The 25,349-nt window shown below is 39.3% G+C and overlaps 1 protein-coding gene across 6 annotated transcripts in view; it reads right to left on the minus strand.

The window, feature by feature from the left end:
* egflam (EGF-like, fibronectin type III and laminin G domains) overlaps window positions 1–25,349 on the minus strand; it is a 28,500-nt gene continuing 3,151 nt past the window's right edge. The window contains exons 1-26 of one of the 6 annotated variants that reach the window (XM_079685967.1): window positions 23,587–24,179; window positions 19,684–19,793; window positions 18,221–18,307; window positions 16,859–16,885; window positions 16,515–16,632; window positions 16,273–16,408; window positions 13,844–14,010; window positions 11,085–11,147; window positions 10,619–10,731; window positions 10,290–10,537; window positions 9,175–9,362; window positions 8,941–9,041; window positions 8,762–8,862; window positions 8,204–8,348; window positions 7,742–7,931; window positions 7,070–7,195; window positions 6,404–6,647; window positions 6,199–6,310; window positions 5,512–5,628; window positions 5,143–5,323; window positions 4,750–4,773; window positions 4,478–4,556; window positions 4,185–4,328; window positions 2,402–2,485; window positions 1,870–1,973; window positions 1–1,784 (exon numbers count right to left, since the gene is read on the minus strand). In XM_079685967.1, the coding sequence (XP_079542093.1) occupies window positions 1,633–1,784; window positions 1,870–1,973; window positions 2,402–2,485; window positions 4,185–4,328; window positions 4,478–4,556; window positions 4,750–4,773; window positions 5,143–5,323; window positions 5,512–5,628; window positions 6,199–6,310; window positions 6,404–6,647; window positions 7,070–7,195; window positions 7,742–7,931; window positions 8,204–8,348; window positions 8,762–8,862; window positions 8,941–9,041; window positions 9,175–9,362; window positions 10,290–10,537; window positions 10,619–10,731; window positions 11,085–11,147; window positions 13,844–14,010; window positions 16,273–16,408; window positions 16,515–16,632; window positions 16,859–16,885; window positions 18,221–18,307; window positions 19,684–19,793; window positions 23,587–23,680 (3,255 nt within the window). In that variant the 5' untranslated portion in view covers window positions 23,681–24,179 and the 3' untranslated portion in view covers window positions 1–1,632. Of the gene's footprint in view, window positions 1,785–1,869; window positions 1,974–2,401; window positions 2,486–3,850; window positions 4,037–4,184; window positions 4,329–4,477; window positions 4,557–4,749; window positions 4,774–5,142; window positions 5,324–5,511; window positions 5,629–6,198; window positions 6,311–6,403; window positions 6,648–7,069; window positions 7,196–7,741; window positions 7,932–8,203; window positions 8,349–8,761; window positions 8,863–8,940; window positions 9,042–9,174; window positions 9,363–10,289; window positions 10,538–10,618; window positions 10,732–11,084; window positions 11,148–13,843; window positions 14,011–16,272; window positions 16,409–16,514; window positions 16,633–16,858; window positions 16,886–18,220; window positions 18,308–19,683; window positions 19,794–23,586; window positions 24,180–25,349 lie in introns of those variants that run through there. The other 5 variants (XR_013809039.1, XM_079685970.1, XM_079685969.1 and 2 more) reach the window with 5 other exon arrangements.

Raw genomic sequence — 25,349 nt, forward strand, 5'->3', positions numbered from 1 at the left:
TCTTATTTTATCTTCCCTAGTTTATTTCATGGCTGCAAAAATGTAATGGAAAGGTATACTCCTTTATACTCAACGACAATCAACTTCTCATCATATAACAAATGGTGATCTATACACTTTTTTAGTACTGTAAATGATTCTTTTATTTTCAGGGGATCTTAACGGAGACACAGTTTTAAGGCTTGATTAGCAGTCAGCTTTGGGATGAGCACACTCAGCCGTGATGGTTCCTGCTTGCTCATCCCACTCCAGCTCTACCCAGGTCAGTTCCCATGCACACATGTAGATTATCTGGCTTCACTAACTGACACATATGCTGACATCACAGATGCTACACCAACATTTTCCTACAGGCTATGGTACACAGCTATTTTACACAAATGGTTCAACAGTCAATATGTGCTACGTTGTGTACAGCTGATGGTCAACCCCTCTGATTACCCAGTGGTAAATCCCGTAACGTATGTTTATTCACGTTACACAGGTGTGGATGTGCTTCATTTAGATCCCTTCAGACTTCAAAACGAAAATGTCACCATAACTACTGACCTTTTATTTTATTTTATCATAACAAATCCAAGATGCAAACTTCTGTTATAACTATAACATTGGTTTTGTTGTTTGTTAAGCGAGAGTAATTCAAATAGGCAGGCTTAAGCATGAGAAAGCACTAAATTTATCATCTTGCACTTAATGTGCTTAACTAAGAGGAATAATCAATTTCTTCTCTGTTGTGAAAGAAGCTCAATTTGCAGGCTGAAGTCCATAGGGTTTGGTTTGTGTCAGATGATAGTCAAATATGGTCACGCACAATACCACCAGCATTTTGGCTGCTTCACCGTGTCAACATGACTTTCATGTGACAAGTATCTGATTGTTCCAAATAAAGGAGCATGTAAACTAAAAGAAGATTTTATAAAGGTTAAATATTATGTGCAGCTTACATCTATGTCCCTTAAAACTACCAACCTTTAATCCGACTTTCAAAAAAACGTTTGTCTACAGACTGATAATACGTCACCAACAAGAACACGCCTCACAATTCCACAAAAACAAACAGAAGTGCTCTAGGGTCAAAACCAAAATCCTCTAAAAAGAAGTTTATCTCTGCTAGCTGCTGTGGGTCAGGTTCATGAAAAAGTTGTGATGACTCTCGATCCCTAGAATCACTCAATTCTTCCAGCAATCAAATCAGGATTAACATTAGAAAAAATAAATATACGATTTGGCTCATCCCATGAAAAAAAATTCCTTCAAAGACCTCCATTACCCATAACTTTAAGCTTTTATCTCCTTTCACAGAGAACTTGTGCTTTGTAATATCCTCTGGTCGTTTGCTGTCGCCATATGTCCAAACGGTTTTTCAGAGCAGTTCATCAACAAGTTGTTACATGAAAATAAAACATAAAACTTGGCAGGTTAGAGTTGGTTTGGAAACGTTTCCACTTAAATCATCTTGTGACTTGAAGTAACAATGTTGTTAGTCTTTTCCCACTTCCAGTCTATACAATGTCAGCCTAGAATTGGCAGAGCAAAATGTACTTTATTCTTTCAGTTTTCAACTGGTCGAGTTGTTCGTTCCAGTTGAAAAAATTGCTGAAAACAGACCTTCTTGTATTGAAGCGATTTCTTTTAGTTGGAGCAGGTGTTGATGTTCTTGCCGTCAGCAGCGTCCTCCACCAGAGCTAAGTGATAATCAGTGGAGAGCGTGAAGTGGGACACGCAGCCCACCAAGCCTCCAATGTACTGTCTGTTTGTGTGAAGGGCTATCTCTTTCATGCCACCTTCAGGGTGAAAAAAAGAAATTAAAATGATTGTCTACAGTAGATATAAAGCTTTTTGAGATGATCAGTTGTCAGCACCACCTACCAACATAGAGGGGGCCGTTGATATTGAGTTGTCTCATCTTTCCAGGTGACCGTCCTGTTTTTGCTCCATAGTCATCAACTGTCAGCTTCCCTGACGGGCCATCTCTGAAAACGTATCGGGAAGGTAAACCCAAGCAATTAAAAATGTTTTTAAAGTTTATCTTTGTCCTTGTATTTCGTTTTTTCATTTTCCACATGGTTTGAAAGTTGACCTGTTTCTGAATGTTGTGCACTGGAAAGAATAGCAGGTTTACCAAATACCTCTCCTTAAAACTAAAATAATCCATCTAAATAATATCAACAATCAAAGTACAATGTATTATGAGTAGGGGTTGCTTGTTTGGGGATAACACATCGCATATAAATCAACTTTAAAGGTGATTTGTCAGAATGTTCTGCTGCCCCCAAGTGGACAAAGAAAAACCTTGGTGCAGCTTCATTTTCTGAGTTGTCAAGTGAAGTAAAATATATAGCAAGATATCTTTAGTGAACATCTATATAAGAGGATGTTTTCATATTTATTTAGAGCTTACCTCACTGCTTTGACTCTGTGCCACTTTCCATCTGTGAAGGTCCCATTGACAGCGATATTAACCGAACCACTGCCCAGGTTATAACTAGAACAACATGGAAACACATACAAGGATTTACAAGAGTTCACAGTGGGGATGTACCCAGATCCACACAAATAATAGGATGTACAGTAAAAGGATCTTTCTTTAATGGAAGTTGCTCATTATTATTAGCGGGGGCTGCAGGCTTTTTTTTCACGAAACTGTGTCTCAGGGCTTCTTAACATTTAACAACCTATTAATGTGTCATACCCACTTAACGGGAAGAAACTCAGCTAACTGACGATATGAACCATTTTTACCGAAACAAAACACAAGTCTCACAAGAAGCGTCTAAATGAGCAAAAAGATGCTAACGCACTTAGCACAGAACTCACGGTAGAAGCACTTTATTACTTATTAGATCTGCAGAAACAAGATATCAGATTAAAGCTGAGATTCCACAGATTTTAGAGGTATAAGTATCATCACTGTGCGACCAAAACTCGCGGCAGCTCAGGCAAACCCAGACAACACACAACGTAGCTTTACTGATATTCCATCAGCAATGAGCCTAGTTTTCAGTTTTCAGAGCTTAACATAGCTTTCGGTTTGGGCAAACTGCGTGCGCATAACTCTCACTCCTTAATGTTAACGTGTAGGTGGATTTAGGAACTTCCCCTTCGATTATATTGGCTCTAACGGTTCAAACGAGATGTCAATGACCAAAATCGACCAATGTGTTCCAGAGAAACGGTAAATACACCCCTTTTGCTGAACCTCTCTAAAAAGGCCAAATGTCACTTGTTTTGCATCAATCTTGATACAGGTTACTTATTATATGTTATAGTTTGGATTTGGAGGGTGGTTTTCACAATATGTTTTTTTTTAGACCGACACTATAATTAAAAAATCTTTACTATGTTCAATCTGAATTTACTTTAGAATTAAAAACTTATATATTGATTCTGGCTTCTCTACATCCAACTCACAGGTTTATCATTGATTTGAGAAAAAAGATTATTAATTTACCCCTTTTAGAAGTGAAGATATAGTCATTTGTTCTGGGAATGTCATTTCGAGCCTGAGACCTGAAAAACAGGCTCAGGGCATAACAGGTTAAGGGGGAGTATTATGATGGAAATGTGTGTGTGTCAATTATTTATTCAAATCACTTTATAACATTTTTGATGGCCACAATATAAAATGCTAATTATGTCTCCAACATAGTTCTTTGATTTCCCTAATAATAATAATAATAATAATAATTGCCTTCTTTTAGCAGTACGTGTTTCATCCACCAAAATCAACAGCAGTTGAAATATTTTCTGATATAAAACACGCCCACACCTGGTCTTCTATCCAGATAAAGAAACAGACACATAATGAAGTCTATGAACACCTCAAGTGCAGTGGGTTGAAATTGTTCACCTTGATCACTTCTTCCAGATAAAGGTCCCTCAGCCTTCAGGTCTTTTTTTAGATCTTCCTCTACTGGGTGTTTAGCTCTCCTCCTCCTTTGGTGGGATCAGCATCCCTTTCCATAATCATCAACTTTTTCCTCACACTAACTTTCTTTGTACCCCCCTTGTTTCCTCAAAAAGACAGGAAGTACCACTGCGGCAAGAAGAACTTATAGTTGGACTAAAAATGTTTATTTTAATCCATATATTTCAGAAAGAATAAATAAAATACACTTTAATAACAGTTTTAATAGTGGTGTGATAGTGTCCCTCATGTTTACAAACACATAGACAACAAATACCTGAAGATTAGTGCCCCATCCTGAAGCCCCATAGACAGGAAGTCACTGTTGGCTCTCATGGGACTGTCTCCTCTCCACAACAACAGGCCGTCGTTGGCTGTGCTCTTAAAACGCATGAAAAGGTTGGTCCTAGAACCAGACAACCTAAAATAAACAGACAAAGTTAACACCAAAAGCGATTAAAACCAGAACTGTGCAGATAGTATAACGAACATCATTACAAGAACCTTAAAAGTATATCTATACATATCACAAAACATTTTGCAGCCCTTCACAGTCACTTCACAACCCACCTTTTCAGGATATCTCTGTTGTCATATGTCAGGTAACTTCGGCCAATGAACTGTGGGATTTCAATGGCTTCAGTCACAGCTGGGCAGAGAAAACATTGTATTTACTTTATAACATCACAAGGTGGCAGCATCAGCATGTATGAAACTAAGCTAGAAGACTAAAAGGTATTTTGGGAGGAGAAATGTACGAGTGGGAAACAGATGTAGGACTATGAGTTAAGTGAGGCGATGATAGGTTATGATTCATTTTTAAGTCATTGAAAAAAACTTACTGTTCAAACAGTAACTCCCACATTCTGTACAGGGAAAGCATTAAAAACAAAGAAAGCATAGATAGGCTTAAGGGATTAGGTATTCCAATATATCATTAAATATGACATTACATGAAGAGAGAAAACACACAATTAATCCCTGAGAGGAAGGATCATGCAACATAATTATATCAAAATATTACACACAAAAAGTGATCATTAACTTCTTCACAGTTGATTAAGAAGAAAAAGTGAACTGCAAACCTTCTCACTTCATTAGACTGCCCCCATTTTATAAGTGCACTAGTCGTAGTATGTAAGGTATAAAGAAGACCTAAGGCACAAGGCACATGCTAAAACAGCAAGTTCTGTAAAAAAATGTTATTATGCTTACTGTGCAACTATGCGACTGACCTTTCTGGCAGTGCCTCCCGTCGTACCCCAGGGGGCAGTCACACTCATAACCGTCCCACTTCGGCCTGCAGGACCCTCCGTTGGCGCAGGGACTCTCCACACATGGGTGAGCTGAATTTGCTACATTAACTCCACCAGCTGAGCCAGTTATTATTGGGATTGTGCGATCATTAAGTATCAGCTGGGGAAGGGAAAGGAAAGAAACAGAGAGAGACCAGATGGAGGAAGAGAGAGAGGTCAAGAAAGGGTTACACACTGAAATAGAAACTTGATGTCTAGTGATGTGAAAGAACAAAGTGTTTCGACTTTAATGTTAACTTTAAAGCATTTAGTCATTTCAACATTGTTCATAAATGTTAACTGAATTACCTTCTGAATAATTCCAGTGAAAGGCTTTATCACACCTGATGCCCTCTTGGTTTTATCGTATTCTGGCACTCCGCCAATATAAAGAGGTGAACTGCAGTTGATCTGGGTGAAAGCTCCCTATAGAGGAAATCAAACAAAAATAAATGAGTGATTTACAAAATAAATGAATGTAATTATGCCCTCTTAGCAATTATGTACACTAAGATTAACGTTGTATATATGTTTCCCCTGAAACAAAAAAACATGTATGCCATTTTCATACTAATGGGTTAAGAAAGAAAAAAAATTGAAAATGTAATTGTGAATTCGACAGAAAGATCTTGTCCTGTTTACGAATTTATTTTCTTGATTTGTCTTCATAATCTACTGTAAACACGTTATTTTCCTTGTTAAAAGGCTAAATCAATTTGCAAGTTTAAGCAAAATCATTGTCAAATAAACAGAAGAACACATTAAAGAACATATGAGATGTAAAAATAGTATGTGTACATGTTGGGCTGACGTTCAACAGGTGACACCAATGTTGCTTTGCATCAACTGGATTTATAATTTGTCCAATGTTATTTACCCATACCTGCATAACCTAATAGTGTACAAACACACTTTTCGAAGTGTGTGAGTTTGTTCTGCCCTCTTGTAGTAAAATAATGACATACTGCAGCTTTCCTCAACCCAAAAACAAAATACCTCAGTGATTCCTTCTATTGGCCTCTGGCTGTCCACCTGAAGGATGCCACTCTTTGCCGTGCGAGACACCCTCAGCTCATGCCATTTGTCCAGACTGATCTGTTCGTCACTCCTGTAGCACACACAGTTTCAGTCATCTAGTTTGAAAATATACTGAGAAAGTAAAGCAGAGGGGGAACCGTTTAAGAATACATCTATGTAATACCTTATAGTAGCTCCTCCAGAGCCGCAGTCAAATCTGAACTCAACATATCCGTCCACAAGGTTGATAGCCAGGAAGTCTCCGCTGCCTGCGTCGTCACTGTACAGCAGCGTCCCGTCAGGCAACGACGGCCTAAACGTCAGCTCAAACTCCATGAAGGACAGATAACTCTGAAAGGACTGGGGCCATGGGATGACAGCATACGAAAACACCGTCTCATTGAAGAGAGGGGAGGACAGTGAGAAACCTGAAGGGTGGAGAGAGGAAACAAGAAAATATATAAAAAGGATAGAAAGACCAAACAATGATTTGGGCCAAGAGGGAAGAAGAGGTGTGAGCACATAGAGATGATTAAGAGTGAAGAGGTGGAAGAAGAAGGAGTTGATGAGAACAAAAGCAAATGGAGAGAAAGTGGGGATATAATGTTTGAAACCTAGTCTTACATGCAATCAATCCCCCTGCCTCTATATAAAACATAATGATCCTCATCTCGAATAATTTTCCTTTATATTGCACTCAACTGGTCAGTAATTACTTTAAAAGGTTTCTGTGACAATCTATGACAGCTATCACAAAGGGATTTAAAGAAATGTGACTTTTGATAACAGTGTGTGTTTTTAGGTATGAGTCAATCATATTGAGTAGGTTTGAGAAATACAGTTGACTTACTCTCTTCACAAAGTGCTCCCCTGAAGCCGAGTGGGCACAGACAGATGAACCCATCAGCACGGTTTGCAAAGCAAACTCCACCATTGGCACAGCTGACCAGGTCACACACACTGTCGCTGCACTCACCTGGGGGCAAGGGGGGGATTTAGACAGGGTTAGGGTTCTATTTATTATGATGCACTTTTTAGTTTTTGCTGCAACTAATAGCTCAGGCTCTTCCCCCATTTAGTATTAGTATTGTAGTATTTAGCATTTGTATTCTGCAAAATCCTCTTAGGTATTGTGCACAACAATTATCTTAGGTGATGACTACTTACAACATGTAGCTTCTTTTAAAAACAATAATATTAACATATTTGTTTGTCCTGTTTTGTTTTTGGTTAGAACTGTCAGGACCTTGAACAGAAGAATAATTGCTATCAAAACATGTCAATCTTTACGGTGAAATTACTCAAGCAAAAAACTGGGCGATGAAGAAATACTGCCATATATATTCAAATAGAGCCCTCTAACCTCATTACATTACTTATGTACAGAGTCCCAAATGAGTTGTGTCACTCTCCAGAGTTGCTCCTACACTACTTCTCTGAGCATCAATATCCAAGATGAAAACCAGTGCATTATGGGTAACATGGGTTAGAATCATATACTGCTGGTAGTATGCCTCCTCACCTATATCTGCTCCGCTCAGAGCCCTGCCCAGCGGCCAGGGTCTAATGTTTATCGCCTTGTTGTTCACGGTCAGACTCTGAATGCAGCCCAGAAAGCCGCGATTTGTCCCTGTTGCCCTGACCAGCCAATAAGCATTCGGGGATCCACCCACATACAGCGGGGAGCGGAAAGTGATCTTGGTGTACTGGCCCTGAAAGCAAAGAGTGAGGAGAACAAATTGTGCTTCATTACTGTAAAACCACTTTTGGTCCACTAGCTGAAAGGACTGAAAGGCAATATTGGCAGCAATGTTCCACACAAAATGCATCCAAACCACAATATCAAAATAGTTATACTGCAAAAAGCTTTTCCCTTTTTGAAGCCGTACTGCACTTTAATAAATTGATAAATAGGTCTTACGCAAACACATATAATATGTAAAAATAATACAAATATGTAAGTGATTATGTGTGTTATTGTTACCTCTGAGCGTCCAGATATTGGGTTGTCGTTGTCCATTCGCAGCCAGCCGCTCATGCCATCTCTGGAGAGAGTGACTGTGTGCCACTGACCGACCACGATACGACTCTCACTTATTATTTGAGCTGCTCCTGTACCACAGTTAAACCTGAGGGGAAAACGATCAAATGTCCAGTTACCTAAAGTATGCTGACATTACACAAGGATGAGTGATTCTATACAATTATATTTGCCATTTGTAAATACAAAATATACTGTATATTATTATCAGCTATATTGTCTATAGATTGAACATTTAAGCACACCATTTTCTTTATGGCTTCAACCTTAAATCAAATGGGAATACAGTGTTACAAATGTCATCAATGTTATGCTAACAACCACATTAAGATGGTTAAAATAAATATTTTTCTTGAATGCTTTTGAAGAATCGCATTCATAAAATTCTCAGATTTCCTTAAATCACATATTTAACAATCCAGTCACTTAAAACCAGCAGTCTTGTAAACTTTATCTAAAATAATCTACTCCTTTCATTCAGTGAGTCACATTTTTCTTCACCTGTAGTGCAGCTTGCCTCGCACCAGAGCCAAAGAGGTAAAGTCTCCTCGCGCGTGTTCATTCTCTCCACAGTATAACAACAAGCCATCCTCAGAGTCGGCCTGTACCACCGAAAAAACTGGATTAAAGATCTGTTCACCCTAAACCATATATGGAAAATCAAAGATATGGTGCTTTACCTTGAACTCCAAAGTGATCTGAAAGGTCTGGTAAGAGTTCTTCAAGGGTTCAAAGGTCATGTGAGAGAAGCCATGGAACCTGGGAAAGTTCACGGATACCACTGAAGAGGAAAAAAAGTCATGATAGGTTTATTTTGGGAGGGATAAAAGACGAAAGTATTATAAAATTGATAGTTGCCTCTTTAGCATCACCACACTTTTACTAAAGCTTGAACTCAATTACACCTCCCTCACCCTCAGAGCAGTTGTCCCCTCTCCGTCCAAGGTTACAGTGGCAGCGGGAGCCTCCGCTGTCGAAATCGCTGAGACAGAAGCTGTCGGGGGGGCACACAGTGTCATCGCAGGTCAGCTCGTACATACGAGGTACCTCACCTTTCCAGGGGGACAATGTTGGGGCGGTAGTGGTGGTGGGAAAAGGGTTGCTAAAATCAGAAGAGAAAGAAAGAAGTTTAGTGATGTTACAGTATAGTCAGTGGTTTAGCAAATAATGATATTTTTATTTTAAAAGCAGTTGTATAATGTATCTATCAGCACTTTCCTAAGTTTTAACTAAAAATGATACCTTTTTTACATTCAGTACATCACAACCAGAATGGCAGCTTTAATTTGTGTGACATTTCACTGCTCTATTCTCCATCTATTATCACATAATTAAGTGTAAGAGTATACAAAAAACGGTAGGTGGATCTTTGGAGAAAATAAAAAAGCCAGAAGAGACAATCTAGGAATCCAAGAGCAAGAGGATCTGCATTAAGAATCGTGATTTTGCTGAGATAAAAGAAAACCATCCTCATACCCCTGTTTTTTGTTCAAACATTAGGAAACATTAAAAGAGAGGCCATAACGACCTCCAGCTGCTGATGAACATCAATAGTATAATCAATGTAAACCCTTCAGTAAAATCGATTATTAAGGTAAAATAAGGAGCATGACATTATGCCTTCACATCTTCAAGTAAATTGTTTGAATGTCATGGTCCCTAAACCATTAGGACATTGCTTGTATGTGTGTGTATGTGAAGTACACACCTTTGTGAATGTGTGTGTGTGTTTTAATATCAATCACCCATCCCCACCACCAGCAGCTGACTACAGCAAATATAATCATGTAAATTAATCCGTTGATCTCCATCTCCATCATCCCAGACTCTCGCGCTGTCAGGTGCTGTCCCACATCCAAGCTTAGGGAGGAGACTGTTTTTTGTTCAAACATTAAGAAACATAAGGAAATCCTTTCTTTAAAAGAGAGGCCATAACGACCTCCAGCTGCTGATGAACATCAATAGTATAATCAATGTAAACCCTTCAGTAAAATCGATTATCAAGGTAAAATAAGGTTTTATATCTTACCTGGTGGTGCTCAGTGGGGCCGTGGTTTTTGTGTAACTGGTGGTCCTGGGCTCTGAGGTGGATGAGAAAACCAGATCTGGGAAATCTGGGAAGATAGATGAGGTGGTGGAGGAAGCAGGCGTAGCAGTAACGTTGCTGGGAGCGATGGTGTTCATACGATAAACAACGTTAAGGCCAGATGGACTATCAGGGCGTGAACGGAGCTGGGACTTCCTGTTGTCTTTATTGATTCCTGGGAATGGCTTTAACTAGGAAAAAAGAAGAGGATTAATAATGATTGATGTGCCTAAAATTGGTATCCATGTCAAGCTGTGGTTTCAATCACCCACCTCCTCAATAAATATGTCATAATCAGAGTCATCAATGTCAAAGCCATCTTCATCTTTGTCTCCTGAGTCTGTGATGTAACGGCCGTAATCCCCACTGCCAACTTCAGAAGCACCTGTTCATGTCAATAAAGATACATGATGTTTATTACATACTTCTTTACATTTCTTTATAACAGTTGATTATAAAATAAATCATGACTGCAGGTTTAGGGGTCAAACTAAGTTGGTGGAATGATGAAACACAAGCAAGCTGTTAGACAATAAAAATGGCCCTGACAACAAACAACATGTCAAATTCATATGAAAGTTGCACACATGGAGAGATTGAAGATGCATGGTTCCTCTGTGGCTGGATGGGTGACTGTTTCCCAATGATAAACGATCACTGGGGAATGTGAAAACATTTCACTGATGGTGGGACACAGATATTGAATAGTAGAAACAGCTTCTGGCCCAGCAGGTCTACCTGTTCGCCTGAAGCCAGGCCGCGGCACCACGTACTGAAACGTGTCTCCTCGATACACAACGGCTGCTCATAAGATACAAAGACAAAAGCAGACAGTGAGTACTGTGAGCATAGCATGACACCTGGGTCCTTTTTGGTCAGTAGCTCTCGCTGAAGCTGCAAAAATAGTATTGCTTAATAAACCTATACAGATCTAGCTGGTGTGGTTTAGGTTAAGATAAATAAAAGACATGTTAAATTGTAATTCCTTCATTAAAATATTTATTTAGAAAGACAACAGACCAAGCAAAAATGTGTGTTTATCATGTGTTTTTCCTTTTTGTATTGCTGAAAATATTAATTATGTTGAAAATGCTGAAAAATCTATCTTATCCTATATACTTGGTGTTGGACAATGTGTGTGTGTGTGTGCGTGTGTGTGTGTGTGTGTGTGTGTGTGTGTGTGTGTGTGTGTGTGTGTGTGTGTGTGTGTGTGTGTGTGTGTGTGTGTGTGTGTGTGTGTGTGTGTGTGTGTGTGTGTGTGTGTGTGTGTGTGTGTGTGTGTGTGTGTGAACCTCCTCTGCCACCCACTCATGACAAAGTTTAATCTTAGCTTACATCACAACATCCCCTCCCTCTACTGCAAGTTTACCATGCTTTAAGGCAAGTTAGGGAATTAAAATATAATTTGTAGTTATGGATTGAATTACAACATAATTATACAACAAAATAAACTGTTAAACATTCTCAGATCTCAAAGAAACTTGACTATTTAATGGATATCAAGATTTAGAGCCAATTAGCACAGCCTAATAACATTAAATCCTGAATACTGACTGCTGGCATACAGGGAGGGGGGGGCGCCCAAAAAAGCCCTCCACTAATCTTCTGTTGTGTAACAATCCCCCTCAGTCCATACCCTGTTTCAAACCACTATAAAAACACACACACACACACACACACACACTCAAACACACACACATAAACACTGTCATAGAGAGAGCGACAAGAAAAGTATGTCAGTCAGTCAAGCACACCCCCGCTGTTCAATCAGGCTGCGGAGCATTGTGTGTGTCAGTGTGTGTGTCAGTGTGTGTGTCAGTGTGTGTGTGTGTGTGTGTGTGTGTGTGTGTGTGTGTGTGTGTGTGTGTGAGTGTGTGTGTGTGTGTGTGTGTGTGTGTGTGTGTGTGTGAGTGTGTGTGTGTGTGTGTGTGTGTGTGTGTGTGTGTGTGTGTGTGTGTGTGTGTGTGTGTGTGTGTGTGTGAGTGTGTGTGTGTGTGTGTGTGTGTGTGTGTGTGTGAGTGTGTGTGTGTGTGTGTGTGTGTGTGTGTGTGTGTGTGTGTGTGTGTGTGTGTGTGTGTGTGTGTGTGTGTGTGTGTGTGCGCGTGTGCGCGTGCACCTGTGTGTGTGTGCATTGATCAGGGCTGTGCATAGGCAGGGAAGGGGTCTGCTGGCATCCCGTCCTTAATCCTGTCTGATGAGAATCGAGCGTAACCCGCTTTTATCCCCCGCTAAGGAACCAGGTTTTTCCATCTCTTCGTTGTTGTCTGTCCGTCTGTCTGTCTAACCGCCTTATCTGATTTGGCTTCATGTAACTTTTATTGACATTTTTCTTTACAAGTTCCTTCTATTATTACCTCCCTTGCTGTGTGGCTTTGTAGCTTTGTCTCTGTGTCTCAGAGCAGTCTAGCAGGACTTAGGGCACTTAATTTAATCGGAGTAGTTTACACCAGTTGACAGCTAACATAGCTTGTGACGCTCAAGCCGCCCACTCACATGCAGCGAGTGAGCAGTGAGGTCGGTAGGTCACAGACAAAAGTCTGGATAATGTGATTTTGTCTACATGGCTGTTTGATTTATTTGATGAATAGTCCTCTTAACTTTACTCCCAATAGTCTGACATGAAGAAGCATCCACTCTCACAGAGCATGACATTATGCCTTCACATCTTCAAGTAAATTGTTTGAATGTCATGGTCCCTAAACCATTAGGACATTGCTTGTACAATATGTGTGTGTATGTGAAGTACACACCTTTGTGAATGTGTGTGTGTGTTTTAATATCAATCACCCATCCCCACCACCAGCAGCTGACTACAGCAAATATAATAATGTAAATGAATCCGCTGATCTCCATCTCCATCATCCCAGACTCTCACGCTGTCAGGTGCTGTCCCACATCCAAGCTTAGGGAGGCAAAATGTGTTTCTGGGTCAAAATTCATAGAATATATTTAATTTATTCCAAGGTTTCCTGAGCCGGAGATCTTAACATCTAAAGACATTTGGAAAAAGCATATCTAAAATGGCAAGATTTCCGAATATTACACAGTGGGATAATATGTGATGAGACTTTAACATCATTTACTTTAAATACCAGCTTCAATGTTTTCATTTAGAAAGCTAGACTAGGATTTGGTAAGTGAGGAAAGGTAAGAAACTGTCTATATAATAAAGCAATACTGAATTAAGTTATTAAGATCATATTTACATGTTGGCGCTCACTATAATCAATGCATGTATTTGTATTAAAATAATTTCCAAGTTTCATTGCTTCACAGTGCAGTGAGTAAGAAAAGATTCTTCTCCACTGTAATGCTGGAGTTTTACATAGTGGTTGAACATTGTATAGCTTTGGTGAAAAAATAACCACAGTCTGTTTGGTTCAGTGTGGGTGTATTGTTCAATTTGCTTTGAAATGTGGTGGAAAGCAGACTAACGAGCGAGGTTTCCTGGCCGTCACATCACAGCACGTTGGCTCAAAGATCACATTTTTTCTTACCGAGAGTGCGCACGGGGTTGTTGATGTTGCTGGGTGGGCTGACTCCGTGCATGTTGGCCGCCCTGACGACAAACTGATACTCTGTTTCCGGTAATAACCCCTTCATAACCATGGAGTTAGTCTCAATGGGCTCACGGATATATGTCCACTCAGTGTCCATTTCTGGCCTGCGAACGACAAGATACACAAAATAAAGGATTTGGGATTAATTTATCAAAATGTTACAATTACCTTGAAATAATTATAATTATTTGTTGACAAAAAATCCTCATTCTCAAAACATCTTAAAAGTGATTGTATTGAGGATGATGATGATGACGACGATGTCGATGTGGATATTTGTCTTTGTTTTCCTTGAAAAAGTCTATAAGTGTTTGCAAATATAACAATAACTAGAGACTGTAGATCAAAGTCGCAAAAGAGAGAGATGTTACTATTTTTAAGGCTCTTTAGAAGCTTTCTTATTTTTTCTTTAATCAGAGCATTGTTTTGAAAAGTAGAGCAAAAAAACAAAAAGATGAACTCCTGAACTTAATTTCTTCTGCCTATCATCTCCAGCTGCCATATTTGGTGCTGATTCTTTGCGCCTGGAGCCACGGCTATCTGTTGAACAGAGTCATCTTCACCACCAATCACTGTCTCTCTTCAGCAAGGCCTCTTTTGAAGTAGGGGGAGAAATATTTGCCTCTGATAAGGCCCTTTTGTATTGAAAAAGCCCCTGCATGCAAACACAGACGCTGATTCATGTCTACGCTGTCACAGTAAGTGACAGTTTCTCTGCCTCTGTCTCTCTGTCTTTGTCCCGCTCGCTTTACGCAGTCTGGAGTTAACTCTCTACTGCAAAAGGCAACACTATTGTGATTGAACTTAGTTTTCGTCTAATATCTTTAGAACTGTTTTCTGTTTATTTGTATTTTTCTTTTATGGAGGCATTTAAACATTTTATCTCTCTTTTTTCCTTATGTTCTGGCAATCAGACAGAGGACAAGGAGGATCATTATCCCACTTCCTTGAATTTGTAGCCTAGACAGTGGCGGGTGTGTGTGTGTGTGTGTGTGTGTGTGTGTGTGTGTGTGTGTGTGTGTGTGTGTGTGTGTGTGTGTGTGTGTGTGTGTGTGTGTGTGTGTGTGTGTGTGTGTGTGTGTGTGTGTGTGTGTGTGTGTGTGTGTGTGTGTGTGTGTGTGTGTGTGTGTGTGTGTGTGTGTGTGTGTGTGTGTGTGTGTGTGTGTGTGTGTGTGTGTGTGTGTGTGTGTGTGTGAGTCTGGACACTACCAGTCAGGGTCCCAACTGATCCTCACGTCAAAACACAAGTGATTAGATTGAGCAGACCCGCAAAGGCCTCACGAAATTCAGTGTTAAAAGGATCTTTGTATTCTGTGTTGTAGTAATGTGACGAGTGATGAGTGTCTGCAGATGGTCTGAATAAGGAGGCTGAATGTGCTGCTTTACAGAGAAAGCTTTTTGGATAAAAGCTTTTTTTAATTTTCATATAACCATTGTGTATTCTGTATATTGTCAATTCACTTATTTGCTTTTGCTCTGCTTATAGAATTTGAAACTAAAGCCCAAAGGACAAAAATGTTGTTTCTAGTTTGTTTAATCCATACCCAAACCCGTCTTCTTAGAAAATGTTTTACATTTAGTATCCTTGGATACCTTGGCATGATGACTATGTACTATCTGTATGGTTGTAGAAAATACCTAAGAGTATTTTTTCTCCAAAATAACCTCTCAGAATGGTGGTCTTTGTTCAGTTTTATCCAGAGACAGACAGCTTATCAATTAAGAGAATGACGATGAAGATCAAACCAGTCAGCCTATTCCCTTTCCTCCCACGGCCAGTTATGATACAAGGCTTTTTACTTAAGGCCGTTCTTTCCCTCTGTGGCTTGGACACGTCAGTGTCTATATGGGTTGGGGTTAGTGTAACCTGAATGTAACTAAGTGCATCTGCAAATCTATAAACCTGTCAATGTGTGTTAGTGTGAGTTCTGGCAGCAACACCAAAAGAAGGAATACAAGTAGATGAAACCGACCTATAGCCACTATAAAATCTATGACAGGAGCAAAGGCCAAGTCAGTTGAATTAGTATTAAAAACTAAAAACTCCATGAGGGGTGAAAGTTGTCCGATCGATAAGACACAAAACACAGGACACACACCAAGTAGTTTGCATCTTGTGGTACGAACAATGTCTGGGTGTTTCTTTTTCACAACGTTACGTTTCAAACTTTAACATGTGTGATTTAATTATTTAACCTGTCATTTTAAAAATAAATTTAACAACGTAGTAGTAGGTGCAGTTTGGCTCTCAATAGCAATATACACCATTGAAGACTATAAATGGGTGATATGATTTGAAATAAATGGGCTTGTTTTATAAACATCAAGCTTCATTACATGTTTCTTTGAGTTTTGTAACGACTGACCTGATGTAGGCCACCAGGAAGTGAAGGACAGTTGCGCTTCCCTCGCTCTCTCCTTGCTGCCATGACAACGCCAGCTCAGTGTCAGATACAGCCATGACGACAGGCTGAGTGGGGGGTGATGGGGGCATGCACTTGTCTAGTTGCACAGAGAGAAATTGAATTCAGAAGAAGATATTAACAGTACACCATTGCAGAAACATTAGCATCAGCTGTAAAATGAAGTCACTACGACATATTCTTACCATGTGTGGCAGTGCTGATGTCTCTAGGCATGCTGGGTCGGCCTTCCCCTGCCCAACCATACGCTCCGACTGTCACTCTGTACTTAGTGTTCATCTTAAGATTACTGATCTCCACATCCTACAAACGTCAGAGTGGTAGAGTAGAGAAAAAGACAGATATGGATTAAGATGGCATCAAGGATTGTTCGGGGAAGATGGTGGAAGAGGACGAAAGACTAAATAACATATCATTTATTATTTGAGATTTTTCCGAGTGGAAAGTAGTTCAAATGCAGCTGTAAATGTCAAGCTTGATAATAAACCAATTCAATTTAGTTTGTTATAAAAGAGAAAATAATACTCACAAAGCTTGCTTGTCCTTCAAATTGGCCCTTTGGAGAAAAGAAGAGCAGAGGGTTACCTAAATGTTTAAGTGTATCAGTGCGGCGGATATTATCACAAATGTAATTGAAGGTCCAAAACATTCTAATATTCAACTTGATGTTAGTGATGTGTGAAACATGGGGAATGTAATGGTCTAGTACTCTAGTTAGTACAAAGTTGTATTTTCTAAAAAAGCAAATAGTTCTCCAAAAGAACTGGGCTCTGCAATTTGTTATATATAAATAAAACAGAAAACAGGGCATTGGCACATACATATTTTCAGCAGCAGATAAACACACAATTGGTGTTCTAGTATTAAGGCAGCAGGACAATGCGGGATCAACTTTAAATATATATCAGTGTCCATGTTCACAATAATGAAGCAACATGTCACTATGTGAATAATTCATGTGTTTTTTATAGTTGTTTGGAAGAAAAAGGAGCTCTTTGGCATAGAGGAGAGACGAAGAGAGGGATACAATGAATCAGGCTTTGGCTAAAGAGTTTTTTATTATCTTTTCTGGGGAGGGGTTTTGTGTTTTTGAAGCATGTTTTCTTCGTGCAATCATAAAGCAGCTCTGCAAAAATGTGTTGGCTACCACAGCTGATAATTCCCACATCGGAAGTTAGAGATGGATCAAAGTTGAGTGGTGAATACAATGGGATACTATAGCACATGTGTCAAACTCAAGGCCCGGGGGCCAAATCAGGCCCTTGGTGGATTTAATTTCGGCCCGCAGGATAATTTTTAATTACTATTTAATCTGGCCCGCCGGTATATTGCACGCACACCTTCACTCAATCCTGAGGGTCTCCTCAGCTCAGAGCCTGAGCCCAAACATTGATGAACTTGCACCCAAGATGAGATGAAAGTATCTGGCTTGAACTAGCATCACAGAGCAGCAAACTGAGTTTAAATGGATGTTTCCTTTTGCACTTTTTCTCTCACGACAACAGGGCATGTTTGTTTTGTTTTTTGAGAGAAATTGTTTTTTTGAAGTTGTTGTTGGCCTGGGAAAAAATGTAATCATAAGAAATGACTCCGGAAAAGCTGCAGATAGAGCCATAAGAAATGAATGCAACTGATTATTTAATGTTTAATGTTGTTTTTATAGGCAATAATTTAAGCTTTGTTAGTTCCAGGTTTAATATGTGCAATAAGTTAATCTCAATACGTTTTGCAATAAACATTGAACCAGTCCGGCCCTCGACTAGTACCAATTTTTGTATTTTGGCCCAGTGTGTATTTGAGTTTGACACCCCTGCTCTATAGCATGTTCACCACTGATTTAAAGATAAGATAAGATAAGATGCTCTTTAAAGTTTAAAGTCATTGTGCTCACAGTGGTCAGCATGTCCAAGTTGAGAGGCACCTCCATCAGAGACCCTGTATCCATCGGACGACCATTCCTCATCTCTGTGTAGAAAACCTGAAAAACACACACACACGGTCAACGAAAAAGACGCATACAAAGATATATTTGTCTATGAAAAATGTTAAGATTCATATTATTTCATGAAAAAATCTAATCTATTCTGTCAGTGTTGTATTTGACATTCATAAATATCATGTTTTGCTATTTTGGATTAAAGCACAATTTTTGTTTAACCTGTTCCAGTATGAAGTCATGGTTTCTTAATGGATAAGAGGAAAAAACTATGAGGAAACCCGATTATCAATGATTTCCAAAGTGATTGGTTAAATGAACACATACGCTGATCTTAGAGCATTGGGGAAGCTAGGTAGCTGGCTAATCCTCTTAGTGCGGACATATGTTCAAAAGCAGAGCACACACCAACACTCGTACTGATCCACGCTTTTGGTAATGGTTGACTCAAAACAAACTAAATAAAGGAAGGAAGGCAGGAAGGAAGGAAGGAAGGAAGGAAGGAAGGAAGGAAGGAAGGAAGGAAGGAAGGAAGGAAGGAAGGAAGGAAGTTAGTAGGGCATAATATCTCATTCAAAACGTTTTTTTTATTTTAAATCTACGTATAAGAGAACATTGGCTCTTAGAAGTAATGACTGTAAAAAAAGAAAATTGGTACTCCTTTTTCTATTCAGTATCCTGTCCATTAGTTCAACGACTATACACAATCTCTTGACCTGCCTTTGCATATCATAAAATATATATGTGCTATATGTTTCTACCAAGAAAACAGATCCCACTTTAGTACTCGAAGCACAGAGCAGAGCAAAACATCTATTGACAAAACGCTAAAACAAATATTTGTGACATCTTTCAGAGCTATATTGCCCCCTTAAAAGCATAAATCTAAAGTGAAGAGGTTCCTTTAAAACACAAGAAATGTTGAAATATCAATCTAGCCCTCAAGGCCATCTTGCTGGACAGTGTATTTGACAGGCACTTTATAAAAGGTGGGGGCCCCCAACTGAAAAGCTTGCAGAGGTAAATGGGTATTGGCTTAGAAGAAAGAGAGGCAAAATGATTTATGACATATCCGAGAGGTTTTTTTTATGTTTACCAGGTTGAAAACCTTTCAATGCATTTTGAAAAGGAGTTTGTAGAGCAGGATTTTAAGCCCGCTGTTTGTAAAGCTAAATGTTTTATTTTCCTTTTGTACCATTTTTTCTGTGTAGTGATTCTTTAAATGTGTGGATGGTACCCATATCTATGGTGGTACCCAGCAAGGAAGCCATCACAATGAAATCACTGCTGGAAATCCTGATATAAATTGTACCAAGCATCTCCCTTTTGGACCAAATTAAACAATATGTAAAAATAATACATACAATACTGAAATATCTGTGTTATTATTTAATGTAAAAGACACGCTCTGTGACTACCTTGTATCCGGTGATGGTGCTGACGTGTCGCCGGGGCATCTTCCATCGTACACTAAAGGTGGTGCAGTTGACTGTCTCCAGTTGGATGTCTAATGGAGGACTCAGGCGTTCTAACAAATACACACAGAGTGCAAGTGATCAGGCATACTCAAATTGTTCATTTGATTTTTAGTGCTGACGGATTATTGAACAAGACTATTAGATTTACATGGCAGCTTTTGACCAATGAAACATAGAATGAGCTAATTAAGCATCTCAGCATCCTTAAAATAAATAAATGATATATATAATATAATGTTAACAGTGGATCATATGTGAAAGGTGCTGCTCCTGACACCAAACCCACTGAGAATCATCCGCTAATGTGTCAAAGGATGCTCTAAACAACCCACAAAAAGAAACTCAAGTGCTGGTGTTACTCTGTATGTCTAATATTTATTATATTTATGTATTTGTTGCTAACATTCATCAATGCAAATGTTCACAGCTTGTTCTGATGATAACAATGGTGCAAAGTGTCAGGGGAGGTTTCATAAATATGAAAATATATTTTAATTTATATTTACAACCTTAACCCTACAACTTGTGAAGATGATATATATTGAGTACTACTTTCAGTTGTGACAGAATTGCCTGTCGATTATATATAAATGCTTTGTCAATACCACTATGAAGTTTGAACAAAAGCAGGTCTTTGGCAAATGGTTTTAAAATAGCCAATGATAACATAGACATTACCTTACCTTTTGTTAGAGTTACAAAAGGATTTTTTTTAAATGGCATAACCCATAGCTCTCTGCGGGGGATTCTAATATCAACTGACTCGCTTCATATGTCATTATTTTCCTGGTTTGGAGTCATTAAAATCCTGGGTGTTTGTGTGACACTTCAAAAGATTGTAATTTCAGACTGCGGCCTGAAAACCCTCTTGAAGACGAAGAAGAAAGAGAACGGGCTCTAGAGGTGTAGATCCTCCTCACCTCTGATGACCTGCTGTATATTCATCACCTGGCTTTAATAGAGATAGAGGAGCAGACAAGGACCCTTATGGCCATGCAGTCATGCACTTTATGTCATACCATTTACACAAACACAATGCTACATTCAAACAATGAAGAGGCTACGTGAAAATGCAGCATACAAATAGCTAAACCTTTCTTTTTTATTTATCACCTTATTAGAGTAGACTTGTATATGTCCTGATCTGGTCTAGTTGACAAAAGGACAGAAGTCCCTCGTATACACTGACACGAGGAATAAACAAAGGTTAAAGTAGGAGGCAGATCTCTGTAAATTGAAATATCATGTAGCTAGAGCGTTGCTCTTTTCCATTTTCGTGTTTCTCTCCTCTTTATTTCTTGTGACTCCCTTCTTCTACTTCCTAAGCCGACCTCTCTCCTAAATCCACTGAACATTTCTTCTGCTTTATCGAACCCTTTCCCCTGCTCTTCCATCCAAGCGGGTAATTCAATATGTCAGCTGTATTCCCTGATCATCCATTTCTCCCCAGGGATGTGTACGGGTGAGCTGAACTCACAGAATAAGGGTTGATGGAGAAAGAAATTCTTAAATCATTATTTGTATGTACATGATCATCAGTGGCGAACCGTGTCTATCACAACTGGACCTTCTGTAGACACACACACACCACATTTGTAGTTTGTTTTATCTGAGTGTTCCAGGGTATTCTCTGAGTACAGCAGCTTACAATGGTGCTTCAAGGTAGCTCTGGGTACATTAAGCTTTTGACCATGAGTGAGGGACAGAATTATTTTTCCGTCAACCTTGTTTTTGGTTACTCTTCAAGGTACTGTTTATGCTGTTATAATTGCCACATAAGCTGCTTTTGCTATACTGTGACTTCAACTTGGCCGTACCACCCAGAAACCCCACTTGAATGGTCAAATCTAATGGGTGCATTGCCCTCGTACATGAATGGGACAGGAGAGGCCAAACTTTAGAGGTTATGCAAGGCGCAAACTTCTACAATGTACAGTATAAACACACTGTTTGGAAAATGGCCACAAGAGAGCACACTGTCAGCTACCAAAACATTGTCATTCTCTCTTGATAACACAAATAAATAAAAACATCTGCAGCCTCTCATGCAGAACACATCAAGGAACACACAGTATTACAGGCCATCCCAAAAATTCAACACACCACGTTGTCAAACTACCACTCTGAGGTGCTTCCTTTGAAATCCCTTGTTACGCTGAAGTGTGGATGCAATAACTCCAGTGGTCAGGTAGCATTTTCATGTTTTACAGACGGAAAGAAATTCTTTGTAACATAAGTCAACATGACACAGGAGTCGCAGGATGTTGTTTACCGATTGGCTGCAGGTACTCTCTGGCTCTCTAGAACCAAAAACACATAGACATTGAGTGGCAGCCAGACATCTTTTGGAGCAAAGCACCTGCACATTTCACTCTGATTTTCCGGCTCCACTTTTGAAGTCAGTCATGTGAAAAAACACTGCTTCCAGGTCTGTTTCATCCACCAAGACGTGTGCTGCCCTTCAGCATGGCTTAGGGAAGGATATAAGATATTTGAATGAAATGTAAACTGAATCTGACAGGATTAACTGGGAAATGTCATCTCCTGAAAAAGAAATGAAGTATATTTTCATTGTTTTGGAGCTCCTTGGTAGCAGTGTTTAAAGTGGATGCTACATTACCATGTTGTCCTTTGTTTGATTCCAGCATTGGGACGTTTGTTTAGCTTGTAATACTCCTCTCTCTCCCCTCTTTTTTACTCTTTCAAATACAGGTGAACATGCCTTGTATGTAAGATTCATTGTCTTTCCAGAATAATTCAACAGCTTTCACTAACTATCGAGAGGGCTGTCAAAATCTGGCAAAAGTAAGACAATCTCGGGGAAAGACGTCATTCAATCTTAACTCTTTCCTTGTGCTACCAGCTTTGTTGTGTAAAGGCTGATGTGATTCATCTGGACATCTAGTTGACACCCCCAGCCCCCCCTTCCCTCAGAAGGAAGCCTGAGAGACCTCAAAAACAAACCAAAAAAAAGTACAAATGTCACTGGAGGTCATGGAGACAGAACCACAGCCGTCCACTGTATGGCAGTCCCCACTGTGGTGAGTCTCTGTGCTGACAGACAGATGTGATAGTTAGCCTGTGGGTCTTAGGCTGAGGGAGAAATACATCAGATAGACTGACAGTGAGAGAGAAAGGAAGTGATTGAAAGAAGGAAAGAGGGAGGAAAGGGAAGAAACTGTGATGGAAAAAGTGTTCAGGGTGTCAGGATATCAGAAAAGGTTGGAGGAGAGAGAAGGCACTGTGGGAAGAACAAATCAACATCCACTGGCAGGTTTCCTTTGTATGCAGTTGATCAGAAGCTGGATACTTCCCTGTCTTTATTCAACAACCATTTCATATCTGGGAGAATCCCTAAATTATGTGTTTTAGTCAAAATGTTACCAAGTTATATCCATTTTATTTTCGTTCCTTCCTAAAATGTATCAGAACAATGTGTTAAAATGACATCGAAGAGAGGGGAACTTCTTTAAATGGTCTAAGTAACATGCTGCACTGTAGATTTTGTTGTAGAATTATCACTTTTATGAACAGGGGTGTTAAGTGGAAGGGGCTTGTTTTGAACAGCAATGTTCATATTGTATAGTTTTTATCACTATAAAAAGGACTTTAAAGTTTAAATTAGTCACGTAGATGTTTGGAAATTAATGTTTAAATTGTATTTTTCATGTATACTGAAAAATCATTTCAAAAGCTGGCTTTATGATACTGGAGTAATAAAACAAATGGAAAGATGAGCACACACAAATGCTGCCCTAATCCACAATGTTTCAATAAAAAGGATTATCATGATATTTACTACACCATGTCAAATGTGGAATAAAGGTCAGCAGGTAAACTCACCAGATCTCCGAGCACTTGATTTTCTTGCACAAAGGCACACGTTGGCTGTGCATATTGCGAAGAGAAGTAACAGAATCCTTTCTTTAGATCCCATGTCTTCTGCAGGTCGAAAGTTTAAAACGGTCAAATTATCATTGTATCCCACATGCAAACGCGCCTGTAGCTGTAAATAAAAACAGACCTCTGTGATAATAAAGTTTCTCTCTGATCAAAATCGTTTTTTCATCCAGATTTTTCTTGCAAATGCCACTCGAAGACAGACAGAAACTGCCCGAGAGGAAAAGGCAGGTACGGTTTGACACTGATAAGATTACAGTCTACGAAAGATCAGTGGGTTGGACACATTGACGGACGGACAGAAATCCACTGCGCCCCACGCGCTGACAAACGATAGAGAGGGTTGTCCCGACAAGTCGCGCGTAATGCGCAACGATTAAAACAACTGAATAGTGGGCTCAATCATTTTTAAGCATGAATCTCGCTTTCTTGTCACGCTCAGGTCCGCTTCTTAGACAGGATATGAGACGGACAGCGGAATGCAGGAACGTGGGGCCATTTAGAGCTAAGAGGATAACAAGCCTCTAATCCGCACAATGGACACAGATGGAGATCATGAAGACGCAGAAGCAGAGTAACTGTACGGTGTGTCAGTGTGTGTGTGTGTGTGTGTGTGTGTGTGTGTGTGTGTGTGTGTGTGTGTGTGTGTGTGTGTGTGTGTGTGTGTGTGTGTGTGTGTGTGTGTGTGTGTGTGTGTAACAATTACTAAACAAGGCAAAACAATGAAATCTTAATTAATGTTCCACAAAGACATTGCTGTACTGATTTTTATGCGATTCTTTACAGATGATGTTTTTTAAGTCTCTATAATGACATACAGTTTGTTTGAAATGATTGCTATTTGAGTGTTGTGCACTTGTGCACGTGTAAGAGAGAGAGAGCAGTGTTTGCAGGAGTGCTCAGCCAAATCACTTCAGAGGCATTTTTCTTCTTATCAAGTAGCTAAAAAGAAAAGGAGAGTGAAAGATGACAGGGAACAATGCACACACACATTATACCTGGCAATCTTAACACTGATTGAGCATATATTCTAAGTCAGGCTTTGTGAAAGTGCATTTCATCCATCACTTGTCCTGCTCATTTTCGTTATTATTGATAGAAGAAAGATTTAGACACCCACATTATTAGTTACTGTAAGTCTTTAAAAGTGGAAATGTAACATTAACTAGTGCGGAGACCCCTAAGCTTCACATGTTCCTTATAGTCCTTTTCGTAAAGACTTCGTCGTTACAGTACAGATTGTACCACACAGCATGTTTTGTTAGGGAGAATGATGATGTTAGGCCAGGACTGAGTGAAGGTGAAATGTAAGTAAGACATATCAAAGTATATGACTTTATCATCATGAGTGAGGGTGTGACATAACACTGACATTTCCTTATGATCCCCTTTGTAAAATTGTAAATTGCTTCAATTATAGTCTGCTTTACAATTGAACTCTCATTCCAGACGCATGCACCAATATCAGCAGTTAACCATGCAAGGTGTAAAATGTAATGAATAGCACTCAGTATAATGTAGTTGTAAGCTGCTTTAAGGATATCTGTCACTGTTGATGCATTCATCAATGATGCTGATAAACTAACAGGCGATGACCATCACAGTATAAAAATACATCTTCATGGGAGAAGTTATAACTATTCATAGTGTTCATCAATAAGCATCAATAAAGACAAACTCATTTTAAATAATAATACTCTATTTAA

This window comes from Notothenia rossii (assembly GCF_949606895.1).
Source record: "Notothenia rossii genome assembly, chromosome: 6".
Classification (NCBI taxonomy): domain Eukaryota; kingdom Metazoa; phylum Chordata; class Actinopteri; order Perciformes; family Nototheniidae; genus Notothenia; species Notothenia rossii.